General features: G+C 38.9%; 1 protein-coding gene across 1 annotated transcript in view; it reads right to left on the bottom strand.

Moving 5' to 3' along the window:
* Positions 1-438: 438 nt before the first annotated feature.
* Positions 439-13,314, bottom strand: part of Trhr (thyrotropin releasing hormone receptor) — a 29,028-nt gene continuing 16,152 nt past the window's right edge. Inside the window, exon 2 of the mRNA XM_051202489.1 lies at positions 439-846. Within this exon, the coding sequence (XP_051058446.1) occupies positions 439-846 (408 nt within the window). The remainder of the gene's footprint in view (positions 847-13,314) is intronic.

Here is a 13,314-nt window from a genome sequence, read left to right as displayed (position 1 = left end):
AGTAAATTAAAACATTTAAAAATCACATCTTGCTAAACTCCCAAATGTGCAGATATTTGGTGTGTGTGTGTGTGTGTGTGTGTGTGTGTGAAATCACATTTGATTAGGTTGCTGCGAAGAATTTAAACTGTCACCTAGATTTAATGGAAAGGTCTTTACCCCAGGAAAGAGAGTTGATTTCCCACATTAAATGAAAGTCAACAGCCTTTTTGTTTTCACCATTTATCCCCTCCAGAGATAGATCCCACTTTTGTGAATCTAGTTTGGAAAGAAGGAAAGTGAAAACACTGTCATGGGTTAAAGTATACAGGGCCAAGATTTGTAGGAGGAAAGCCAAGCCTGCCTGCTGTCTCCAGTGTAAGCACTGGCTGTTTTCTCTCTCATAGATAACAGCGTGGGTTCTCATTGACTATGATTCACATCCTGCTCACTCATGAATCAGCCCTGACTAAAGGTTACCTCAGAAGCCAAGCAGGTGTCATCAAATGACACTTTGGTTGTTGACACATAAGTATCAGTGACGGTGATGTCATCCAGCTCTGTGCTGAACCGGTCTGTCTCCTTGATGACGCTGTAATTTAGTGCCACGCTGTAGTTGGCCGGTTTCTCTGCCGGCTTCTGCTTGCAGTTGCAGAGCTTTCTGAAGGCTGCACGGAATTTCTGAGACATGAGGTTGTAAATCACGGGGTTGATGGCACTGTTGAGATAAATGCAAATTCTGCAAAAGAGCAGGAACCAATTTTCCTGGAAAGGGCTGGAGAGAAATGAGTTGACAACCACGAGAGTCCTGTAGGGCATCCATAAAAGGGCAAACAGAATCACGACCACTACCAGCATCTTGGTGACCTACAGAGAAACAGAGAGAAATGCAGTAAAACCTTAACCTTAATGGGAACAAATCAAACTAATCCTATCACTCTCTTCCCCAGCCATGCTTTCCAAGATGTAGTCTAAGACTGTCTTTCAGTCAGGCTGGTTTATTTGGAAGTTGAACCCAGAAAGTAGGATTGAAGGAGCAGAGGAGAATGTGACCCAGGAAGAAAAACAAAATAGGAGTTTGAATGAGATAGCTCTCCCTTGGACAACTGAACTCAAATTCTGTATTTCAGAATTAGCTGCACCAGAGGACTTTTATCCGCAAGCTGCCTGCTGCTATTTGATGAAAGCTGTCCCTAAGGATTTAAAACCTTATGTATATCCAGGACTTTCTATGTTAAGAATTTCTGGGGGCTTTAAGACAAACTTCTTTGATAAAAATAAAAGTACTGATAGACAGGGACTGCTGAGTACCTGGCATGGGATGTGGGCAGGAGCCAACCACTTCAACAGCGGGTGGGATCAGTCCAGCTAAGGCTTTTGTCAATCTCGCAAATGTATGTGTGACAAACATTGTGAGATGTAGTTCTAACTCTATCTCCTTAGCTGGAGGAAAGATCCTAGCCTTTCTCATAGGCTATCTATAAAACGGGATAATAGGTTCTTCTGTCATCAGATGTGATTACATAACTGTGTGAAAAGATACAGAAAAATTGCAGGAGCAGTGCAGGGTCTACTCTATAGTAGATAACACCCTAATGTTGCATATTTCTTATCACAACTGAAACGATTGAGACCATTCTGAACATTATTGCATCTGCCAGGTTTCAGATTACAGAGCACACATACTGTTGCTGCTCAATGTGTTGGAGGAAGCGGCTGAGCCTCAGTGCAGGACTGGAATTTGTGTTAGCCTGAAGGCTATTGTCACAGCTCAACTCTCTTTAAGTTTAAATAAAGGGTGGTGCAGACAAATTTCCCATAATTCCCAGGAGGTCATTTAGCAGATTCTTCTTACCGTAGTACTCAGTGAAATCTGGCATCACTCTCTTTGGATTTATAGTAAGACCATCCAGCTTTGTTTCTCCTGGTTTACTTTAATCAAATCATTGTTTCATTTGGACCTCTGAAGATCTGCCGGGTTATATATAATGTTTTCTCACTTCACAGAGTTATTGAAGAATTGCAATAGTGAATGGAATGGGACTTAAAAACCCTAAAGCTCCATGAAACTCTAACTTCCCATTAAGGGCATTATAGAGAGATCATAGTATTCTTTTTTTTCTCTCTCTCTCTTTTTTATTTAATTTATTATTTTACATGCCGATCCCAGTTCCCTCTCCCTCCCTCTCTCCCTCCCTCCTCCCCTCCCTTCCTCCCTTTTACCCTCTCTGCTCTCTCACATGTACCCTGACCACCCTCCCCTCCCATCCCAATTCCATACGTAGGGGAATGCCATCCAGTTGGGGTCATGTAGATCTGATAGGTCATGTGAAGTAGGGACTAGGGCTTCTCTCCTGTCTCTAGGTTAAGGCAGTTATCCCTCCATGGGGGATGTGTTGAGATCATAGTATTCTAACATGATGAATGCATGTAATTATTGCTGGGATCATCTTTGCATGCATAAATAATAACTAATTGATTTCCTTTAAATGCAAAATTTTACACATTTAACAAGCTTTCGGTTTCTCCTTGCATTTGAGAGAATTCAACTTTCTTGGTCCACACATTAGCTGTTCTAAAGGTGAACAATACGAGAACAGAAGAAATATATTCTGTCTCTTTCAGTGCTGAGATGAGGTGAGCTGAAAAGAGTAGTCCAATTGACAATCGTTGTGTGACAATGTGGACAGGGAGTAGAGTACAACCCTTTAGCTATCATGCCCCACCATCCTAAAGCTACTGCTCATCTGTGTGATTCTCCTATAGGTACCTATTTCAAATATTTCATATGAATGAAACAGTCAATCGTACACTTGAGAAATTCAGACTAATATTCATAAGGTGACCATACTGTGGTATATATTGGTTATTTACTTCTTTTCGTTGTTGAATAGTATTTCATAGTGCACATATATCACATTAGATTTATGTATTCTTTAAATCTTTAATTGTAATCGCTAACACTGCTATGAAACTTTGGAGTCTAAGTTTTGAATTGGTTGTTGCTATTTCTCTTATCTTTTACTTCTGTTCAATTTGTAGCTGTGAAACTACTAGTTTGCTCATTTCTACAGTGATATCTTATACACTAATATGAAATACTCCTCTAACCTTTGAAAAATACTGGGAGATAATTCTCATTATGATACCTAGTGAAAACACTAATTGAACTTACAGAGATATTAGAACTCAAGAAAGGCATAGAGTAAAATAAAGCTAGAATCGTTGAGAAGGATGGATCAATGGTTAGGAATTTTTGCTGCTCTTTCAGGGTCATGTTCCCAGCACCCTCTTTAGGCGGTCCATAGCCTTTTGTAACTCCAGCTCTGGGGACTCACAAGCTATGTTTCTTTTCTATTTTGTCCAGATACTGCACACACAAACACACACACACACACACACACACACACACACACACACACACACACTTTTTCAGACATGTCTGTTTGGAGTGCATTCAAAAGAGAAAGAGAGAAGTGGGTGTAGTCATGGAAATATTTGCATTTTTTTTCTGGCAAGAAGTGTGAGAAATCATGGGCTTATTGGAGAGGGTTGAGGAGTATCAGTTTCATTTTTTGCTTTCAAAGATGGACTATAGAATGCTACTTGTGTTTCCTTAGGAACAAGTTCCATAAAGAAAAACATTTATGATCCAGGAGAGAATGAAGAATAGGATGCTTAAAAGAACGGTCTTCAGGATGGAGATCGTATCCTGTCTGCCCTCAGTAAGAACAGGATCTCTTTCAGCCATGTTTAAGAGAGCAACAAAATAGATTTTTTAAAAAGCCAGCTAAAAGAGTATTTTTAATCATTTTGTAGAATCCAAGAGAGTTCTAGCATTTGTTATTCTAGCATCTAGTTTTTTGTTTAGGTGGAATTAACAAATTCTTTCACATCACAAGAGCATCTGTGGGAGAAGGTTTGCTGTTTACATTGTGTTGATGAGAAAATTGGAAATGAGCTCATATAAGCCAAGAAAAGAAGCATCCAACTCATCTACAGAGATGCTGTTGAGCCAACACCCTTGACTCTAGTTCTTATTTCTTTTCTAGGCGATGATGAATTTAACAGATTTAATAAGCTAAGACATGCACTCTCTATAGTTATTGTGTGTGAACTATATGGAAGGGATAATATTATTACCAGACACCACTGATAACCCTGAAATCTGCATCCCGCCCACCTAATGTCTTTTGGTTCCAAATTGGAGTCTTGCATTTTAGAGTCCTGATTAGGGAAAAGACAGTTGTCACAAGGCAGTTAGGAGTCCTATCCTTCCCCCACACCCTATGTCTTTTGGCTCCATATTTGAGTGTTGTGTTTTAGAGCCAAGATAGTTGTCACAAGGCAGTCAGGAGTCCTTCACACCAATCTACTTCCCAGGGAAACAAACAAACAAGAAAATTGAAATGCATAAAATAATCACAAAAAGTAATGGGAACTCATGTTTCTTAGGACACAACCCAATTAATTGCAAGTCATTTATTAGGTTCTGATTTCATGGGACCTGGGGATATTTTAATTAATTATCAGAGACAAGCTTATTAATCTTCTTGGGAAGTCATGGGATTTTGATTCATACCTCTGTTCCTTAGGATATTTAGTTGGGATTCTTGTGCTGATTCAGAAACATACCTGGATTTTGATTCTGTGAATGATCCAGAAGGGGAGAAAATTCTGTGTGTGGTCAAAGGACTTGCTGCTATCAGGTGACAAAGAAGTCTGCATCTCTTTGTGCATCAATGAGTGAGAACAGAAGGAGGTGGAACTGGCAGACACATCAAGGTTTGTGGTTTGTGTCTATCTCCCAAGAACACGGAGCAAAGAACATGACCCCTGTCTGGATTTTTGTAGTCTACCATACTCTCCAGTGTGGGAGGCTTTGCTTAATGCTGAAAAGGTGGAGTCCATATTTGCAGTTAAACTTCTACTGACAACTCTTTAGTTCTTTGTTTAATGAGTGGCTTTTCAGGAGTCACAGCAGGAAATCTTAATTTTAGTACAGGTTCTTTACCAAATTTGGATTCCCTGTAGCATAAATATAGTGCTCTGCTTTCGGCCTCTCAAGAAACATAAATCAAGAAGACACTTCCCAAGAACATCTTGGGAACAAAAAAGGTTAGGAGGAATCATCAGTACAGAAACTTGATATATAACAAGTGCTCAGTGAGTGGTTGTATTGTTGGGTAAATGTTTATTCTTACCAAATATGTGTGAGATAAGAGTCCTTTAAATTAGCTAAGTGCTGTGGTTCTTGTACTTTTTGTTTTTTTATGACTGGGAGATTCACTTGCAGAACACTTCATTCTGGAAACAATTGTTGGTTAATGAATACAAAACAGTAAGCCTTTAATATTCTAATGCCACCCTTTAAAGAGCAACAATACATTCTGTGTCTGGACTCCATCCATGTTCTCTGGCTTTCTGCATATTAACAAAGTGTTCTGAAACTGGATATATTTTGCTCTCAGCCCTCAGCAAAATGATCGATGACCTTTTGCATTTTGTTATATTAATTGAGGCAGTTGAAGGATGAACTGACTTGATAATTAAATAGCTCTGAGTGTAGCCAAGCCTCTGTGCTGATTGGGGCCCTGGGGTTTCTTCTTGTAGAGAGTGCTCTGCTTTGTTTTAACAAATGTCTGGACATTCAGTTTTGAAAAAAAAAATACTTATAGTCAATGTGAAGGGCTGCATGCCATAGCATGAGGTCGTTACTGGTGCCGAGAAATTGAATGAGACTGGAGAGGGTCTTGGAATCAGCTCAAGACCAGTGAAAGTACAATAAAAATAAGTAAAGGCTGAGTGATGATTCATGGTGAAGAGACCACGTACTGTCAGTTGTTGCACTTGACATCACTTATGGATCTCTTGACAGGAAGCCATGCAGGAATGCAATTCCATGGGTTTCTTGACTTCTGTCACCCCATATTGAATGTTCTATTCAGAATCATCATATTGGCAAGAAGTAGACAGAGTCCATTATGAGTTTTATTTTGATTAAAATGTCTATGAAAGATTGGTAACAGAGAATTTTAAAATTGTACTTGGTAATTCTTTCTCAAGAAATAGGGCTTGAGGGAAAGGGGCATACTGGTAGATAATTTTAAATATATAGGATCATGAGAGGGGTGCACACAACTTTTTTTTTTTTTTTTTTTTTTGGTCATAGTTCTAGAAGGGTTTGAGATGGATGTTTTTCCTCAAAGATACAAACAAGAAGATGAAACTGGACTTTAAGAGTCAAGAGGGCCGCAGGCTTCGTAGGGCCACTGGATCTGCCATTGAAAGACATCAGAGTTGAAGTTACATGCAAATGAATTTCTATGCAACACATAGCATGACTCTTCCTCTGTGGCAACCGCAGTTCCCCAGGAAAATATCCAAGTGTCACAAATATGAAAGCCCCTAGGAAATATCCAAATGCCACCCAATGCAAGTATGAACGTCTTCCCATGCAAAATAGGCAGAGCTTTACACAGAAGTCTGTTACAGGATGAGTGTGAGGCAAAAACACATGAAGAGGAGATGGTGCTGGAACTTTGAGCTGTGTGAAACTGAAGTCCAAAGATAACTGACATCAAACGGTCTTAGCATACAGGAAAGCCGAGGACCTGTTATATAGGGAATGCACAGTAATTTCCAAATGTATTTCCATATAAAACATCAACACAGCATGGATGCTGACAATATTCTCCAATAGCAATAGGAATTAACATATTAAATGGGAGAAAATCATTAAGACATCTGACGTAATCTGTGCTGTTCCAAAGCATGTGTTTGTGTATGTCCTTCACAATCAGCCCTGCCTCAACTACATTGTGGAGGATAAGACTGTTGGCAGAAAATTAATACATTCATGATGGGAGGCTACCATGAGAGGATATGCATATTTGACAGAACACTCTTTTTCTCTTTATGAAATACTTTACATTTGGAGAGAAAATATTTTTCCTGATGTTTTCAAAGCAACAGACAAACAGAAAGTTCTGGCTTAAAAGTTGGAATTGGTGGAGACTGTGTGTCAGAAGGAAGCCAGCATGAAATGAGTTATTTCTAAACTGAGCCACATGCCTGAAGTGCATAACAAGGCTATTTCTATTCTCACTGTGACACTAAATCCTGTTGGGACATGTTTTTGAATGCATCTTATTTGAAGGTTCTTCTGTTACAAATGTAAGTAACTGTGTTCTAGGTAACATCTGGAGCTAGACTCAGTGCGAAACTTCCCATAATGCTAGCAACTATTGTCTCATGGCTGTTTCAGGATCGATTACTTTAGTCTTGATAGCGCTGTGTGATGGTAAGGCCAGCTCCTCTCCTGTTGCTCGGATGTTTCTTGTTCACAGGAGGTGAATATTTGGAAACACGCTGGGAAAGGGAAAATCTCAGCTGGCACCATTGAGATTCAAATTACAATAACATCTGAATTTAGAAAATAGAATGTCATTTTGATTTTCTTTTTATGAGCCATGCTACAAAAGTGCCACATTTTATCTGCTGTGCTTTTGGTTTGCTATTGAGCCTCGTCCTGTGCTATCTTTTCAAGTAAAATTACCAGCAAACTGCTAACTTAAGGGAAAGGTGGCCTCATTCATCTTACTTTCATTTTTTTTAGTTTTGCTCCTTAGGGTACTGTTACTGGTTCTGGACATTTTTCTGCTCAGAACCAGATTAGGAGTTTTAAATGGTCAGGCATCTTGGCTAGGCAACTGGGATTTGGCAGCTAGCTGTAAATCTTCTCCGCTGACAGTTCCTGAAGATGCTCTTTTGCCAACCTTGTCCATTTCCCTTGCTTTTTTTTTTTTTCTTTTTTTCTTTTTCTTTTTTTTTTTTTTTTTTTTTTGTCTATACAGTCATGATCTGGCAAGGGGGGATATTGTAGACTGAGATACATACCAGCCATCTGTTGTCATTTATTCACCCACTAAAAGCTTCAAAAGCAATTTTGAGAGTGTAAAGTCTGAGTGACAGAGGAGAGGACGGGTGAGGTGATACATAAAGAGAGGTAAAGCTCTCAAAATTGTCAGGAGTTTTTCAGGCATTTTGTTTTATTCCTTCTAAAACTCTTGGGAAACAACAGACTGGCAGTGCCTGGGCAGCATCCAGCTCCTTCTGTGTCTCACTCAGGACAGACAGTCTGGACCTTGGCAGGACTTGTCATGAGCTACAGAGGTGATTTTCTTGCTAGCCTGGAAGACTACCCAGAAACAAACTACAGGCCAGCTATGTTTCATGCCTTCAACAGCTGCTTTCAATGACTTCAGCTTTTCTTAACTTTTATTATTAGATAGGGTCTCATAGCCGAGGCTGGCCTGTAACTTCCTAGCATCCTGCCTTCATTTCCCAAGTGATAGGATTACAGCCATCCACCATTACACCTGGCTTGATTTTAGCTCTCTGATGTGCTACAATGCCCAAAACCAAGACTTGATTACTAGTTTTTTTAAAAAAATATTTTATGTACATTGACAATTTGCCTTCATGTATGTCTGTGCAAGGGTGCCAGATCACAGACTGCCATGTGGGTGGTAGGAATTGAACCTGGGTCCTCTGGAAGAGCAGCTGGTGTTCTTAACCACTGAGCCATCTCTCCAGTCCCCATTGATTATTAGTTTAAGTCACCACCAAATGTCACAAGGAGCTCATTTGAGTTTTGATGTTTGCTCTGTAGAACATATTTGACATGTGGAAATGTATGTGTGGTGATTAATCATAAGGAAGATATGAAAATCCAAAGTAGCATGTACACACTCTTTCAATGTATGTGGTGTGGAATATGCGGTAAGTGGTGACTACTTTATCATCAGATTGACCCAATGCACCAAATGAGGCTTCTTTTCTATCTGTCTTCGTATCTATTTGACTAGAAGCTCAGTTGAGTCTATAAGGTCTACTATGCAAAGCAGGGTATGTGAGGACTGGGTATGTGGTCTAGGCTTTTGATACAGATTTGTATACAACAAATAAACCAAAACGTCCCTATTGGTTGACAAGGTCTAGGTTGTTATAAGAACTATGTAATGACCAGAGGGACAGGGTATTCAGACAGAGTTGTACTCTATTTCTAGTTCTACCTACTATAGGAGAGACAAGGAAAAATTAACCGAATGAAATAGTAATAATATATATATATATATATATATATATATATATATATATATCACAGAACTAGGGACTTCATTGACTTTTTCAAAGTTTAGAGTATTTGTGAGGTAAGTATTTTCTTCATTTTTAAAGGAGACCCAAAGAAGTTAATTCTGGAGAGAAGGGTGGGTACTATTTATGCCTCAAGTTGTTGTCTCTCCTGTTCTTCTGTCTTACTCTTACTTTGCTAACAGCAAAACCCTGTATCCACCCTGATCTTCTATTTGATTTCCTGCTTATCACTCTTTGTCCTTCTAAGAACAATGGCTGCCTTTCCTCCCTAGAATAGTGAGTCCTACTCTACCCTACTTGCATGAAACAATATGACCAAAATGAATATTTGGCATGAGGCAGGGTACACTACATATTCAGGAAATGAGTGTGGAACAAGTTCACGGGTGCTGTGCATAGCCTTACTACCTCCATGGAATTCCAGAGGCTGGTTCATATTCCCAGCCTCAGTCACACATGTCATTATAATGTGTCCCCTCTCTTTTCTGGCATGTAAGATCTTGATGGCAGGAGTAACATTATGGGCATATTGTTTCTTTATCTCTACCCTTGAACAAGGTCTTGTATAAAGTGCTTGAAACTAAAAATTGAATTTAGAAAAAAAAAAGGAAAAGATTTCTTCTTAAAAAGAGAGATGATAGATCAATTTATGCTGATCCCCAAAAGGTTTTTTTGAAGCACAGTTTTTTATTCTGTGGAAATGAAGAATTACTGGGTATATTGTTATAAAGAATTTAGGAAGATTAAAGAGTCAAGGAGATTGTAACTTAATGTGATCTATGCTTGGAATGTGTTCAGTAACAAATGCTGATTGAGCCTGTATTCCAGCAAACTTAAGCGAGATGGCATTTGCCACAAAAAGTTACAATTATCATCTTGACAGCTATTCTTGTTCTGTCTTATCTGCCTGCTGTCACAGTCAATCAATTGTGGTGTCTCTGTTACTCAGAAGTTGTAGAAAACTGTTTCTCCTGGTGCCGTCCTGTACGTAGAGATTATGATTTCGCCATCTAGAGTTTATTAATCTGAGATTCTCTACTACAGTGGGCAACATATTTTCCTTGGGGAGATTCAGAGTTAAGTTTAAAGAAATGAGAATGAGTGGCACTGAACCTTTTTCAAACTAGGACTATGATGTGTGGGTAATTTTTCAAGTATTTAATCTAATAATTCATGGGCCTATGACATAGATTAGTAATCACAGACCAAAGTTTGACCTTTAATTTTAGCATTGATTTTCTAGCAATTTCTAAATGTTGCCCTGGCAATGCTGTGCTTTTAGCAAACATGGAATCCAGTTTTCTAGGAGAGGAAGTACCCTAAGAATGATTAGATCAGGAGCTGGGTAGAGACAAGCATAGGAGGCCTTGGAAAAAAAAAACACAATTTGAATTGATGGGGGGTGATATCCTAGTTTTCAGCAAGCCAGGTTCTCAGCTTTGCCAATAAGTTCTCTTAATTTACCAAAAGAAAAACTTCCCCTAGTCCACAGCAGTCATTCTGGGTTACATCCTTGCCAGGGCATATAGAAGTTCTGAAGCTCTGGCCATCGCTATTTCTAATTTTCACCCTTTTCCTCAGTAAATTGGTGATGGACATTTCATCTCACTCCTAGGGTTATTGTGTGGAGAAGAGCAGTGACAAAAGGGTTCATGTCAGTCCTGGGAACAGAATAAATACTGGAGAAGTCGAAAGTGGCTTCAGAAAACACATTACTTACTGTGCTCTAAGCACTGTTTGAAATACTTCACATATATTGGTTCATTTAGTTTCTGCAGCAGCACACAGGAAAACATTCTGACTACTTCCATTTAGAGAATAAGGCAATTCAGGCTCTGGTTCCACTTATAAATGGTAAGATCAGTATCAGCCAGTCAGAAGAGTGTCATGTTCCATCTCTCCTAAAAAAGGTAACTTCTTTTCCTCAGGTTGAGAGATTGTCGTCCTTTCTTACTCAAATGCTGACACAACATTTAGATAAAAGACCATTTATCACATCATCTCTCAGCCATCATTCTACCTAATGGTCCTTATTCCATCATTGGGGAATGTTTCAGTTCTTGATTAGAACACATAAGGCATTTAGTTTTAAAATTAATGTTAAATTTTATGAAATAAAACTGAATGGTATTGCTAATGCCATATTTCTTTGCTTAAAAGCCTAATGACCTCTGTAGACCAACCTTCTGTCTTAACATTGTAGCAATATGGAACACTTGGTTGAGTTTCAAGTGTTGATTTCTTCATGTGTGCATATAGAATTATAATCTCAGGACACTTTAAAAATTGCCATGTTAAGTTGACAAATATCCTACTTCATCCTTTTCTTTTTGCCCCTATATTCACAAATCTTCTTTAAAAATTTTATGTATTATATCTTGTCATAATATGTGTGTTTACTAATTTTACTGCTCCCTTTCCTAATAGAATGTGAGATACACGGGGTGAAAACTGGCTCATTGCTGGGCTCTCAAGTTTCAAATTAGGCCTCAGAATATTCAACACATTTTTTTTTATGACTAAATAAATTAAATTATTAGAAGAGCAATTAGACTTCTTGCTGTTCAGCCTTTGAGGACCTTGAAACTATTAAGCCTCTGATTTCTATTCTTTAACAGCAATAGGAGCAAACGAGAAGGCATGCGAAAGCCCCTTAGCACTGCACCGGACACACAGTAAGAATTCAGCAATATCACCTGCCATGAAGGTTAAAACATGCCTGCGACCCGGGCAAGTGGGCAGGTGGCTGCACTGGCACAGGGAGGAAGATCAGGTGAGTAGTATGGTGTGAGCTCATGAAGGAAGAGTGTAAGCTGCCATGTTTTCACAGTGGTTCTCAAACTAGGACCAGGGAGTGTGAGGAGGGCTTTGGGACAAAATTGGAAGGCTCTTCAAAAGTCTGTATGCTCCAGGAGAGCCTACAATGTTGCCCCACTTGTAGAATTTGAATCAACCACTAAAGGGACAATTCTCTGTGTTTCAATGGGCTTAGGGTGGAATAAATGTTGAAAGCAAACACTTTGCTAAGACAGAATATATTCACATCTTTATGATGAGTGTAAACATGTCAAATACAAAAACAATTGGCTAGCGAGTACACAAGAAAAATCACTATTTATTTCAGTCTTATGCATTGTAATTCCCACAACACTAATTTGTGATCATTTACCAGGCTGCTTTACTTCTCAGTGCTATTAAATTTCTGTTTAGGGAATGTGTCTTTGTGAATTTTATGCTTGCTGGTCATTATTCTTCAAGGCACTTTTATGAAAAAAATTATGGGTGTTTCTGAAAGAATAAATTTCTCATTGTTACAAAATGTCTTGATTCTGTACTCTTAATTTAAAAGGACATGTTGGGTCAAGTTCGGGTCAGTCAAAAGGTGGCCTTCCTGAATAGATGGGAGCTTGCTGCTGAAAGCTTGGCTTTTTAGATAGCAGAATTATTTGATAACAGACATTTGCAAAATTGCTGTTTCTTTTTTTTTTTAAATGCCTTTAAGAGGTCTTTGAAGACCACTAAGATTCATTTGAGGTAAGTTAAGTCTACCACAGCCCAATAGTTTGTATACCTGACTACTGAAGCATACCAAGAAAATGGTTTTCCTTCTAGTACTTGAGTAAGGAATACATAAAATATTGTTTCAAAATAATAAGTGCCTTATAAACTTAGAGTACGCAAACACACTGACATTTGTCCATTTTAAAATATGATTATGACAGGGAAAATAAGCCTTGTGCACTTCAATCGTATCTCTTGAGCACTATTCTGAGGAGGTATATGTTGATGAGGAACACTGTTTTTCAGACACTGTTTTTCAGCATTTTTAAGTGTATGACCTACCCCAGCAGTTCCCTACCCTTCCGAATTTGGGTCTGCACTGGATTTTGAGTAACTGACAACAAAAATCAGGAGCATTTCCCTAAGGAATAAACAGACATCCTGTAGTGCTGAAGTATGAGAGTGAGACACAAATAGAGAAATCTTCTGGCTTTTATCTCCCGTGAGCTCAGAGCGATCTGTGAGGTAAACACACAGAATACGCTTGTCTGCGAACACTGAGTGAAGCACTCTTGAAGCCAACTTGCTTTATTAAGAGCATTTGTGTATCATGGTGCTGTGTACCTCTGAGACGAAGTCAGCAGCAAAGTCAAGAACTGTGGGCTTTTACTCCGA

Source organism: Phodopus roborovskii, unplaced genomic scaffold (assembly GCF_943737965.1).
Source record: "Phodopus roborovskii unplaced genomic scaffold, PHOROB, whole genome shotgun sequence".
NCBI lineage: Eukaryota > Metazoa > Chordata > Mammalia > Rodentia > Cricetidae > Phodopus > Phodopus roborovskii.
The sequence above is the reverse complement of the archived record's forward strand: the minus strand, read 5'-3'. Positions and strand labels throughout refer to the sequence as shown.